The 14,373-nt window shown below is 33.4% G+C and overlaps 1 protein-coding gene across 1 annotated transcript in view; it reads left to right on the top strand.

Annotated features, from left to right (window-relative positions):
* Window positions 1-14,373, top strand: part of LOC142337095 (arylacetamide deacetylase-like) — a 53,745-nt gene that overhangs the window by 30,193 nt on the left and 9,179 nt on the right. Inside the window, exons 3-4 of the mRNA XM_075386173.1 lie at window positions 4,110-4,351; window positions 4,479-4,578. Of these exons, the coding sequence (XP_075242288.1) occupies window positions 4,110-4,351; window positions 4,479-4,578 (342 nt within the window). The remainder of the gene's footprint in view (window positions 1-4,109; window positions 4,352-4,478; window positions 4,579-14,373) is intronic.

Here is a 14,373-nt window from a genome sequence, read left to right on the forward strand (position 1 = left end):
GAACGGCGAAAACATTCGGTGTCAGTAATTACTTGCGGGAGTTTTTCTCCGAAGGAGAATGGATCCACTTGTACTACATTTACTTGAAATGACTTTACCAAAATACAGTATTGACCAATTGATAAGCAAGGAAACAAGGAGGCTCGTTAATGAGCGTTCGCACATGATGTTCCGATCCGAGCTTATCAACATTCTTTTACTTAATTGTCAACCAAATGACGATATAACAAAAATAGATATTTGAGTTTAAAACAATCGTTACAAAACTAACCAATAATTGAATTACATAATGCCATGCCTCATTACAGAGCCAACAAGATCTGCCGATAAAGAGACTGCGAGAAAAAAAAACAAACAAAAAATTAGCAAAAACAAAAACTTCGCAGCAAAAACTGAATATCAAAATTTAAAAGCACCTAGTAACAATCTCAAAATGCAGTCAGATAAAACCTTAACTACACAAATTTACTTTTTTCTAACTATACAGCAGATGGAAATGTTTCTTAATGAGAATAGGTAACAAGTCGACAAAGAGAAGGAATAATGAGGCAAAACTCAAAAATAGTTCAATATTTTATAAACCAAGAAACTTCAAAAAATTAAAAAAGCATTAGTTTTTAACTAAATAAACCTTGACAAATTACTAAAAAGTTATTACGAAACCAAAAGGATTTGTATTTGGTCAGACTAAGCCTTAGAAACGGATTAAAGATGCAGAACAACTCAAAACATTACAAACGATTTGCGAAAACACAAATTATTGATACCATTAAAATCATTAGCTTTTATCTGAATATTATGTACTTTTAATTCAATTGAAATTCATACTAATTCCACTAAAGGATTTATACTGAGATATTAACTAAGTTTACCTGGGCCACATTTGAAAATCATTGGCATCTGTTAGTACGCGACTGTGTTGAAAGAAGAGAGAAAGAAACACAAAACTGGCCACTCAAAAATTGTATATAAAAAAGCATATTATCCAACAAACAAAACTTCAGTGAAATATCAAATAAGTAGATATGTTATTTTTTGAAAAACAAGAAAACGAACGGGATCCCTCAATGATAAAAATAAGTTACAAGTTGACGAAAAGAACATCAAAAACTGAAAATTTTGAAAAAAATTGAAAATGTATATCATAAACTTTAAGACTTTTCACTATAAACTGAGTTCTTCGGGTAAAATCATTCACTCAATCTTCAACTACAAGCTTATGCGACCGGTCAGCAACTTACGGCTACCTAAATAACAAAAAAAACAGGAAAAAACAGCAAATTCAAAAAAAAAAATTGAGCGAGAAAAGTGTCGAAGTCGTTAAAAAGCGAACTTTCAGAAAAAACTTTTCTTGTTTTAAATAGTTTTTTAACGGCAATGAGATTCTTCTTTTTTAACAATATAACTTCAAAAAATCATCAAATATGAACAAATACATTAGAACCACGAAATTTTAGAACCACCAAATACATTAGAACCACGAGAAAACTCGTAGTATTAACGCCATAAAATTCAATAGCTTTCAACGGAAGCCTGTAAATATGCTGAATTGGTGGGACAACAACGTTCTTTGACATTCAAATTTCATCAATAAACCATTACAACAGGTCATTTACTATGAAAACAACAACAAAAACAGGCAAAAACGAAAAAGTCAGTAAAAAAGTGCCTGAAGAAAGGGTCGAAGCAATTTAAATCATAAGCTCTACTCTGAAAACTTTATTTGTGGTCCATGGAACGTCTTACTTAAAGCATTGGGAAATATCAGTATTAGGGTAATGTAATAAGAAATCAAAGCGAACCAAGAATAAGAAAAAGTAACCAAAAATTAAAAAATTATTAAAACCCGTGCCATTGAAGTCTTAAAACTAATAGGTAGAAAAAACAGCAATCCAGACTAATTTTGCATGCAGTAGAAAAAAGGTGGTCCTCTCTATACTGAGACTGACTAACAGTTCACGAAAATTGTTTAAGTTTGGTTAATGTTTAAAAAAAATTTCAAAAAATTATTTTATAGGACTTAACAGCCATTAAATTCAATAGCTTTCATCAGAAGTCAATAAATACACTCCAAAATGCCTCGATGGGAGCAAAAGGATATTTATCATGCACAGTTAATCAATAAAACGTCACAATAAGTCCTATGACTATGAAATCAACAACAAAAACAGGCAAAAATCAAAAATTCAGTAGCAAAATGCGACAAGAAAGTGTCGGAGAAATTTAAAACATTAGCTTTTCTCTGAAGGCTTTATCAGTGATCAATTAAACGTATGTTCTAAGCCAATGGGAGCTATCAATATTTGGATAATATGATATGAGTTCAAAGGTAACCAGTAATACGAAATTAACCACAAAAATTAAAAAAAAAATCTTGAGTCATTGAAGTCATATATCCAATAGTCAGTATATGAAACCGCTAACCAGATAAAATTTGGTTGGAATAGGAAGGAAGAGGGTCCGGTCACTACTGAGACTGACTAACAATTCACGAAAAAAAATTATGATTTGGTTAATGTTCAAAAAAAAGTTATTTTATTCGAAAAATTCTTCTTAAAGTCTTAACAGTCAATAGCTGTCCGCTCAAAGCGCTAGATGTGTCCACTTAATGCTCATTATGGAACATATTGCACCTTTAGTCAATGATTTTATGCCTTAGGACTCTAAAAAATTTTCATTTGAAGTTTCGAAAAATCAGTGTCGAAGCCAAAAAACACATGAGCAATTCCTTGAAAACAATTTTTATTGTTCATCGGGCTTCCCTTGACTGTAAATGAGGTTTGTCGTTATCGGAACTTCGATATGAAAAGTGTCTAGTCTCTAGGTGACTTAAAAAAAAACAAAAAAACTAAAAAGTTTTCTAAAAAAAGAGCTCTCAAACAGAATTCGATTTTTTTTATAGTGAACTTCCCTATGAGCCAAGAACTAGTCTTTTTATCGCCTTCAGTCTATTAGGAACACACATTTGGTTCATTTTGTGGCATGAAATTTAAATTTGAAATATTTTTTTTCATAGAAAATATCTTAATTTGAAGAAAAATTACACTAAATGTGTACAAAATCATGCCAAATATCCCGTGTTCACACAAAATTTCATGATACCACTCACATTTCTTTACGATGAATATATCGATCGGCCAAAATTGACTGAGCAAAAAAACCCCATTTGAGTATATAGTTCCTCCCCCCACAAGTGGATTGGAACAACAAGACTTCATCACGCTGGAGAAACAACAAAATCATATATGATAAACTGTTTTAAAAAGATAAAGGAGTTTGCTTCTCAGCAACAGTTAAAAGAAAACACAAAATAATTTATATTCGCGAATTGCACATATATATTAGGATATGAGGCGCCAAAGACGATGAGCACAATCATCAGAAAGACAGAAATTGGGAGGAAATTTAGTTCGTGCATTAGCAATGATCAATTAGAAAGATCGCTTTATGCCATGTTTAAGCAAAAAATATAAACAGATGCAAGATGACAGTCATCAACAAAAAACTGCAAGAAAATAGAGCGCGCGTATTTTTTTGATTTCTAGCACAACCAGACGTACGTATAATTGAAAATATTGTTCTCTGCAGTGGGGATGTAATTAGGAATCTTTTGCTTAAGATCAGAGATCTATATTTGCGACATTGATCAACTCATCAGTTTTTGTGGAAACAATTCCCAAATTAATTAATTTCTCTTTGAATCACGATGTGCAAAAATTTTGCTCTAAAAAGTATTACTTGAAGGACTCTTCTTCTGATTGATGACTTTTGCAATTGTTCTTTGATTTGTAAAGATTGTTGTAATCGTGTTAAAATTATGTGGTATACTTAATATTGTTTAATTACTGTTTAAAAATGAATTTTTGATTTCCATTTTGCAAAAATGTGTATTATTGGTTCTTGCGCAGACAATTTTTATCCTTTTTGAGTAGTTTTACTATAGTTCCAAATTGACAGTTAACTCCTTTTATTGAAAATAGTCTTGTTCCTGGCTAGATCTAAACTCCGGTAATGCCTCTGTCCAGACATTACCTCGTTCAAAATAGGAGTTCTCAGATCTGACCTTCGAAAAAAAAATAGAACAGCATTGGTTTCAAGTTAAATTTCAGAGGGACTGTCAGGAACTGTAGCAGAAATTGAGACAGAGACTGGCAAAGAACTTTTCTTCATAAGGTACAGATTGGCACCTCAGCATCGATTTCCGGCAGGGATACAGGACTGTATTGGGATGGTGAAATGGCTGTTTGACAACAGCGAAGATCTGGGTATCACTAAGAATGATATTCAGCTATTCGGTGACAGTGCCGGAGGATCTTTAGTCACTATCATTGCAATAGAGCTGCTAGAGCAGGTTAATAACAAGTATTCACTTTTATTTATGGCACGGCTTCATTCATCAAACAAAAAGAATTTCAATATTTTCATTCTTTAATATGAATCATGATCTCAAGAAGTCTTCGGATTTTTTTGACGTTTAGAGTGACTTGTATCCAATAAAAGGAGTGCATGCAATCTACCCGTGGTACAACATGCTCTATGATCTCCCATCAGCTTACGAGTTCTCTGTTGACCCAGCAGGTAAAATGCAACATTTACATAATATGCAAGATTTACAAAGGCCGATGCTCACAGCTAAATTACTTACACAATTAAGAAACAAACTTTTTAATGCAAATCTTGAGTCATCTTGCAGAATGAAATTTTAGATATGACTCGTAGTATTATATACGCAGATTCCGCTCGCCATTTTTGTCTTGATCAAAAAGAACTGTGGATATGAGCAACGTTTCCGTTTTGTTTTGCGGGTTGATTATATCTCAAACTATTTTAAATGTATGTTATTCGCTTATAGAGAATAATTGAATTTACCAGCTGAAATGTTTCATTGTTCGGACCCCACTTGTGGGGGGGGGGAACTCTATACTCAAATGTTTTTTTTTGTTCAGTCAAATTTTGGCCGATCGATATATTCATCATAGAAAAATGTGAGTGGTATCATTAAAAAGCTCGTCCAGCGTAGAATTCGAAATTAAATATTTTTTTTTGAATTTCGTATTTTTCTAGGAGTTATTGAGGTTTAAAGTTTTGTGTGAACAAGTGATATTTGCATGATTTTGTTCACTTTTAGCGTAAATTTTGTTCAAATTAAGGCTTTTCTGTAAATATGTTATTTCAAAATTACACTTTCACGTTACAAAATGAAACAATTTTGTGTTACCAGAAGACCGATAAAAAGTCTAGCTCTGGTATCGTGAGAAAATTTACTATAAAAAAACTCGAATTCAATTTGAGAGCTTTTTTTTAGAAATTGTTTCCTATTTTTCACTGTTTTTTAAGTCACTTAGAGACTAGTCATTTTCATATCGAGGTTCCCTCAATGACAAATCTCATTGACAGTCACATGATAATCAATGAACAAAAAGTTCAACTTCAAAAAAATGCTCATGCCTTTTTTGTCTTCGACTCTTTTGAGTTTTCGAAATTTTTAATGAAATCTTGATTTCTTTTTGAGATGTAACTAAGTTTTGGGAGCCCTATGGCATAAACTCGCTAACTAATAGTGTAATCGGCTTTCCTATGTGTATTAGGTAAACCTCTATAGCGCTTTAATTGGACAGCTAATGGCTGTCAAGACTTAAAAAAAATTTTGAAAATTTTTTGAACAATAAACAATATTAAATATATTTTCATGAAAAATAAGTCAGTTTCGGTAATGACAGGTGACAGGACCCCAATCATTTCAACTGCAATCAAAACTAATCTGGGAAACGGTTTTATCTACTAACTATTGGTTCTATGACTTCGACTATACGAGTTTTTGTAATTTCAAAAAAACTTCGGATTTTTTTTAAATATTGATTCCTTTTGAAATCTTTTCTGGTTATGTTTGCATTGGCAGCACCCATTGGCTCAGTAAAGACCTTCAATGGATCCTAGATAAAGTTTTCAGACAAAAAAATATGGTTTAAATGACTTCGGCTCTTTCTCCTCAAAATTCCGCTGAATTTTTTTTTGGTTTTTGCCTGTTTTTAACGTCGTTTTCATAATCATAGGACTTGTTGTGATGTCTTTTTGCTGATATATTGATGATAAGCATCCTGTTCTGCCCATCGGAGCATAGCGTAGTGATTTTTTTTACTTCCAATGAAAGCTCTTGAATTTAATGGCTGTTGAGACTTTAATAAATTACTTTTTAGAATTTTTTTGGAAAATAACTAATCTTAAACTTGTTTTCGTGAACTTTAAGTCAGTAATGACATGACCTTTTTTATTATACTGCAACTAAAATGAATCTTGCTAGTAATTTTATCTTCTAACTACTGATATTATGACTTGAGGACTCGAGTTTTCATAATTTTTTTAATAAATCTTTGTATATTTTTTTTGTAATTTCGTTTCCCTTTAAAATTTCATCACCTTAACCTAATAGCAATAGTTTTCAGTGATATAAAAAAGGCGTTCAATGGATCATGGTTAAAGTTTGCAGGAAAAAATTTATAGTTTAAATGGCTTCGACACTTTCTTGCACTTTTCCACTTAATTTTTGGTTTTTGACTTCTTTTGTTGTTGTTTTCATAAGACCTATTTTGACGTCTTATTGATAAGCTAAGTATGATAAACATCTTTATTTCTTTATCGAGGCGTAACTTTGCGTATTTTTTTATTTCCGTTGAGAGCTTTTGAATTTAGTGGCTATTAAGACTTAAAAAAAAACATTTTTGGACACTAACCACTATTCAAACAATTTTCATGAATTATGAGTTAGTCACAGTAATGACAGGACCACCCTCCATTTTACTGCAATGAAAAATACTTTGGAAAATTGTTTTATCTGCTAAATATTTGTTTTATGACTTCGATGCTGTTAGTTCTCATAATTTCAAAAAAAATTCGGATTTTTTTTTGTAAATTTGGTTCCTTTTGAAATCTTATCTCTTTATCCTAAGATTGATAGTTCACATTGGCTTATAAAAGACGTCCAAAGAATCATAGATAAAGAGTTAAGAGAAACGGGCTTGGTTTAAATGGCTTCGATACTTTCTTCTCGGAGTTTTGTACTGAATTTTTGGTTTTTGCATATACTTGTTGTTTTCATAATCATAAGACTTATTCTGATGTCCGGTTATTGACTTATGATTGATAAAAATCCGTGCTTTCTCTTAAAGGCATAACTTAGCATCTTTTTTGTCTTCCGGCCAAAGCCATTGAATTTAACAGCGTTGATATAACGGGTTCTCTCAAAAATTTCGTGGTTTTTTTTATATTTGTTCAAACTTGTTGATTTTTGAAGTCATATTGTTAAAAATGAGAAGAACCCCATCGCTGCTAAAGATTTATTTGCGATTACTACTATTTTTTACTATTTTTTTTTCTTGGCTCCGACACTTTTCCTTGCTCAATTTTATTTTGAATTTGCATTTTTTGCCTTTTTTTAAATTCTTCATGTAGTCATAAAATGCTGACTGGTCGCATAGGCTTCTAATAGAGGATCCAATTAATGATGTGTCCAAATCACTCAGTTTATAGCGATTAGTAGTAAATTTTACGATGTTGTTCGTTCTAAAAATTTTTTTTACTTCTATGTTTTTGTTCTTTTCGTCAACTTGTAATTTATTCTCATCCTTGAGAGGTTCGATCCAATTTTTTAAATTCAGAAATTATTTTTCGATTGATATCATGTCGTAACTGATGTTTTGTTTGCTGGACAATATGCGTTTTTATAAAAGTTTTGTGAGTGGTCAATATTTGTGTTTCTTTTTCTCTGCTTTTATCGTATTCGCTAAAAACTTTTGTTTTTGCTTATTTTGTTATTTATTTTCTCGTAGTCTTTCTAATGGCAGATCTTGTGAGCCCTGTATTGAGACATGGTATTATGCAATTCCTTTAGTAGTTCAATTTTGTAACGATTTTTTAAAATTCAAACGTCTATTTTTAATTAACTCATCATTAGGTTGACAATTAAGTCAAAAATGTTGATGAGCTCGGGTCGGAACATCATGTGCGAACGCACATTAACGAGCATCCTTATTCCACATAGAAAGACAGAAAGGTCACATCTTCCGACCGCTTCGTTTTTTTAAAGTACATCATTGGTAATTCAGGTTAGGTATTTGCGATTGCAGTTTTCTTTAAATTTCTAAAGTAACAGGCTGACTAAATAGAGAAGACAAGGATAATTGGTAATGTGTGTTCGCGATAATTTTCTAACTGGTCATAAAAATTAAATTTTGAAAGGACAAAATTCGACGTTCGCAGATGCACAGCCTCAGTTATAAATTGAACATACTTACGACCCTTCTCAAGGTCAACTTAGATCTAAAAACGACATTTCTAAAGTATTATGAAAAAAGAATCAATTTCTGCGCTCTTCTTTTTCCTTTATTTTTGTGGTCTTGAATTTTGATCACTGATATCGCAGAGGAAGGATTGAAAAAGTAATAGAAAAATCACTATTGACTCTCAAAAAGTTCCTGAGCAAATGCCGATGAAAATTTGTATTTGTCCACGGCAAGTGAAAGAACTCGTACGAGGAGGAATACAAAACAAAAAAGTTTAGGGCTCATCAGAAAGATAATTTTAGAATTTCTCGTCCACAGAGATGTATTTAACAATTTTAACCAGTTTGCAATAAAACTATAAACCGAAATATTACCACTGATGGTTGTCAAAATAAACTGGTTATGGCGATATCTAGAGAAATTGCTGTAAGTTTGAAGAGATCTGCTTCTTTTCACACCGATTTGTTTAATCCGCTATTATTTAACCCCATATAAAATTATCCCGCAGTCATTTAACCCCGCAATTTGTTCACCCCAAAATCGTCTGAACACCAAAACATTTTATGTATTTTGGCGTCCAAAAAACAATTAGCAAAGCTGAAGTTCACAGGACTTAAATAACTCAAAACTTCTGACTTTCAAGAAAAGGACATTGAACAGCTTGCTTGTTTTAAATCGAATAATGACGTAGCGCCTTTTTAGCGCATTGCATTCGAACGAAAATGAACACTTAACAAGTCTGACCTCTTTTATTGTGCAATTTGACTTGAATCAAAAAAGTTTAAAAACTGTCCTGGTCTATATTACGGAAGAAAAATTACTTCCCAAATAGAGGGAAATTTTAAAGCCTACTTTCTGAGCAAGCATAAAGGTGCAAATTAAAAAAAATTTAAACCTGTGTTTATCAGAACCTACAGAGAAAACCAGATTTTAATTTTTGCTAACAGCTATGCTGTGCAAGTTTCATACCTAAAGGTTGCAAAACTGTGCTCCAAATTAGAAGTCTTATCATAGAATCAAGGCCTTGGATCAAATTCTCTTATGATTTACAAAATGAGGCTTTAACGTAACTACGTGAGGACTCAATGAGGCCGCCAACTCAAAAATATTATGATGGATTTCAAATTTAAATTAAAACGAAAACACATAAATAAACACAAAAATATTTTAAAAACACAACTATGACAAATTGGCAATAGCCTTGAAAAATAAATTTTAGTTTCATCCTGGAAACTCTCCATCAAGTTGCGCACCTTTCCTCTCAAGCTCTCATACCTTTTTCTTTGGGTATTTTTGCCCGGATGAGGAATTTAGAAATTTTAAGTATGCACCACATCGTCTTGTTTGCAAATTAGCCAAAACATTTCAAATTTTGGATTGCGATCTGCTGAACATGCCATGTATCCCATAATGCCTGCTATCAACAGCATTAGTTGTTCTTGCAATGTCCTGTATTGCTTTTTGATTCTAGATTTGTGCGGGAATATATAAAGAAAACTTGATATAATTTGATTGAAAATTTAAAGATAGCCCGTCTATTTTTCGAAAACGAAGCTATCTAAATGGTGTTGATCTGCGACATGGTTCATTTCCGCGACAATCAATTCAAAAGAAATTTTCTATTTCCCCAAGTTTTTCAAAAGTTAGAGCAGAGATCATTATAAGTACCACAGCCACTTCATGACTATCGGTCACCAGCTTCTTCAATCCAAGTTCTTCACGCTTCCAATCAAAATGTTGTGTAAAATAGAAATAGTGGCCCGAAAGTGTTGAAGCTGGATGTTCTTTGTGCATTAATGCATTAATTGGGGCAAGTCCGAAATATAGCAAAATCTTATTGGGCTTACAATCTGGAGCAAATGTGTCCGAGCCATCAGGTAATCGGCTGTACGTTTTTCCGTTTTGTTTGGAAGGATAGCATAAACAAGCCGGAGCAATACCGAGAATATATATATGAAGGGTGTGGATTTGGTAGAAGTTTTCAAGTGATAATTTAATTGTTTTTTTCCGCAAGCCAAAACTAAGAACCTTCAAGAACCGATATCACAAACGAATCACTTTTAATTTAAATACGCTCGTGGTTGTCTTTTTCCGCTGTGATACTGCAAAAACTCTTTAAACACGTCTGGTACATCAAAACGACGGTCCGACGGATCATGAATTGAGACAGTTTCCATAGTCTTTCTTAAAAGATGCGATGTTTGTTTTAATTTGGGTTTCAACGGCAGCGAATACTAACTGTGTGGTTAGAGCTTCGGTTACTGGTACCATTGCGGACGCTACAGCTGATGCGGGCTTTAAAATTTTCTCTCCGGGCTTTGATCTTTTTTTATAACTTTTGTAACTTTTATAACTTATGGCTGGCTTTCCAATAGAAGCATTATGATTGTGCTCACGGTTTACGCGAATAAGACATCTTGTGGAAATGTGGAAAAGAGGCACTTGTAGTTTTGATATTTCAAGCAAATTCAGGCAGTCGTAAACGTACTTACGTATTCAGTATAAAACTGATGGCCTTGGCCTTCCACAACCATTATTTTTTGTTTTTGGAAGAAATGGTAAATTCAAAGTCGGCAGTTGTCATAAATATTTCAAAATGCAAAGTGACAAGAAGTGTTCTAGAGTTCCATCCTCGTTTCAATTGCTTTGATTTGCCAATTAGAGACGTGATGAGATAACCAATTCGCTAATTGTTATAGTTTTGTTTTTAGCTATTGAGTCGTAGGCTTTATTTATGAGCCATAAATTTACAGACTAAAATCGGGATGAAATGATTGAGGTGTGAAAAGTATATTCTCACCGCGATCATTTCACCGCTGTTTTAATGTCTATTAATTAAACTAATTACAACTGATTGAGAACTAATTATCCTCACGTGTAGGAAATTTAAAATCGGGATGAAACAGTATAGGGGTTAAATTAATGAGGGGTTAAAGGATATAAGGGTTAAAATATAAGGGGTTAAAAGAATAGAGGTGAAAAAGGACACCGTTTCAAGACCAGAGTAAATTCTTCTTCTTACATTCTAAACGCTTTATTAATTAAAAATTTGAAGTGGCTCATTCTGAAACGCTAACAACGTTGGCAGCTAATTTCAAAAAAGAAAACTACCGTTCAAAGAGAGCGCAAGAACAAAATTCTAGGTTCTTTGTCAAATTTTTAAAAGCTGAAGACTTTTTTAAAAAAAAACAACAGAGCTCGGATACTCTTCTTGCCTAAAACTAAGGCCAATGATTCCAACCTGATGCTTTTTATTTATTTTCTAAACGCCCGATATACTAAACGCCCGATGGTCGTTTAGAAAAATTTTGAAGACTTTATTTAAAACCCTACGAAACGTTTGCTTTTTTTCAAATAATAAAAATTGATCTTTTTTTAAATGCTGGAATAAGTGGAATTCGTTCTTTTATGCAAAGCAATTTTCAGTGCGTTGTGATTGTTCGAAAATGAGATCAAACATTTTGTTTCCTTTAAAATTTTTACTTAGGCGGAATCTACCCTGCTTTCAACCATTTGTATCAACGCGTCACTTGATATATATTCTACAAAATATATGCGGAAAAACTTGCAAGGTTTCCTTTTTTCTTGTACATGTTTCGCATGCTTCAATTGAATGAACACTTTTAATAGGGGACCATAGCCTATCGCCAACCCAAAGTCAGCAATAAGTCTTTCACAATGAGTAGTGTAGGCAGTCGGTCATCCTTACCGCAACCCCAAAGACACAGCCCTTCAAACCATAAAGTTATGTCTCGAACAGCTCCGGTGAAATGCATACTTAGAGTATTGCAAGCCAAACGACTCTAAAATAAGTTAAGGCCCCACGGGCGTTAAGTATTTATCTCGTTTTTGAGGACGAAAAATCAAATTGGTCAGAGAAAAAACCGGTAAGGAAAATTTGCATAACAAATAGCCCGCAGAAAACCGGAAACAACTCGACAAGCCGCACCAATTTCTCTAAATCAGAAATATCAAAAAATTGCCGGTTTTCTACCTAACTGAATAACATATCTTAGGAAGGTACGTAAGTGGGCGTGCAGACAGGTTGCGGCTTGAGTATGCAGTTTGAATAGGATGGAGGGAGTGTTATGGGAAGAAAACATCTCAGAACAACTTTTCCAACTTGAAAATTACCAACATTTCCAATTTATTATGGGCAAGAAAATCAGTTGATATTTAAGTCCATTAGTCGAAAAAAGAAGTCAACGTTTCTAAAACAGTGTCTGAAAACAAATTTCAAAATTTTAAATGATGATAAACTTGAGCCAGAGAAAACATAGCCAGCCGAATACCGGAAACGACTCAAAGAGTCGAGCAAAATAATCAAAAACATAAAAAGCGAAAAAGAACGAAAGAATCTCATTATTACTCAATAGAGAACATGAGATTAGCTCCAAAGTAACTAATAAAAAGACCAATGAGACGTATCCCTAATTATACTATGTGATACAACAAAAAAGACAAAAATTGGCAATGTAAAAAAACTGAGTTTAGAGCTAGTCCTGTGAAAGTAAAGAAAACTGTAAGATATGACTAAAAACCATTTATTAAATTTAATGAAGTTTGGCTAATGAGAGAGACAATAAGAGCTGTGCAAAACGAGACTTAATGACAGGATAAGAAACAGAATGAAAAATTGAAAAAAATCCAAAAAACCGTTTACTTTGTTTGAAAGCAAGTAGCGTCAACTTCGTTAAAACCATTAGAATTGGAATCCAATCAGGACATCATTTATATATAACCCAATATAGAGCCATTGGGACCTATAATTAACGAGAACGATTTGCAAAAGAACAAGGAACAACAAAAGAGTTAAAATCAGAAAAATCACAGATCTCATGAAGACAAATAGAGTTTAAATCTTTAAAAAAAAATTCTGCTTCCCGAGAGATTTAAACAACTGCAATTGTGCATTACTAGGACATATCTATCACCTTTTAAAAGTTTTCTAACAGAAACCAAGGAGAACACGGTGACAACAGAAGTCAAGTTGAGTTAGGTGTGTGGTACGATTGTACCATATTAAGTTCATGTTTATTAATTTGTACTAAATTATTTTATGTTTGCCCTTGTCAGGCTATAAGTCATAGTTCACCTACAAGTAATTTACCGCCGACTAAAAAGTCAATATTTCAGATTGTCCACATCCCCCACTTTTGATTATTTATTCATTCTCTTGAATCTTATTACTGAATTCAGTTGCATTCAATCTAATCTGTTTTGCACTAATCGAGATCCTATCGGATTTGAGGAGAAATTCCACTCTCGCTAATTTTGTCTGCAATTGCAGCACGATTGCTAAGTAAATCTAAAAGTGGTAATCCAACAACTCAGTAAAACTTGGATTCGCATCTCGAATCCATTCACCCAATTCTAAGTGGATTTGTGACACGAATTGTATCTCTACAGTCAGAGATATCACATGGCGCAGTCAGCAACTAAAGAACGTGCACTCTTGGGAATCGAGCCCTTTTGGGAAAAACCAACACTTGAACCTCCATTGCGATGGGATAGATGGCAGATCATGCTAAAAATGGCTATCATGGCTAAAGAAGGCATTTCAATTGACATTCTCCTTGAAGACCCTCCGGACAAGGTCACCCTACACCCAGAACCTATTTACGAGGATGATGCCGAAAATAGCACAGCTGAAAGTGAACGAGATCGACGTACCAGAAATGAACAGCTCAAAAATTCGTGGCTCAATCGATGTCAAAAAATAGAACTTGTTGGCATACTGTGTGGAGAAAAACCTTGGAAATATTGTGATAGCAAAGCAGTCTCTCTAACATACCTCAGCTTGGGAATGGAGGGGAGACGAATATTTGGTTCTCAAGAACCGAGTATCCAGATCGATAGAGTAACAACAAAAGTTCTTTGGGAATGCCTTGATAGGGTTTCACTAAGCAAAGAAATATCACATTTGATCGATACACATTTCTCACTAGAAAACAAATGAAAGGAGAACCTGTGGAAAAGTTCTACGGGTGTCTTCGAGAGTTGTCTCTAAACTGCGACCTAGGAGGTCACGAGGAGTCGATCATTCGGGATGTCTTCATAGCTAATATGCAAGATGGCGAGATCCAAAGGGAGC

The sequence above is a fragment of the Convolutriloba macropyga genome, chromosome 3 (assembly GCF_964194025.1).
Source record: "Convolutriloba macropyga chromosome 3, txConMacr16.3, whole genome shotgun sequence".
Lineage (NCBI taxonomy): Eukaryota > Metazoa > Xenacoelomorpha > Acoela > Convolutidae > Convolutriloba > Convolutriloba macropyga.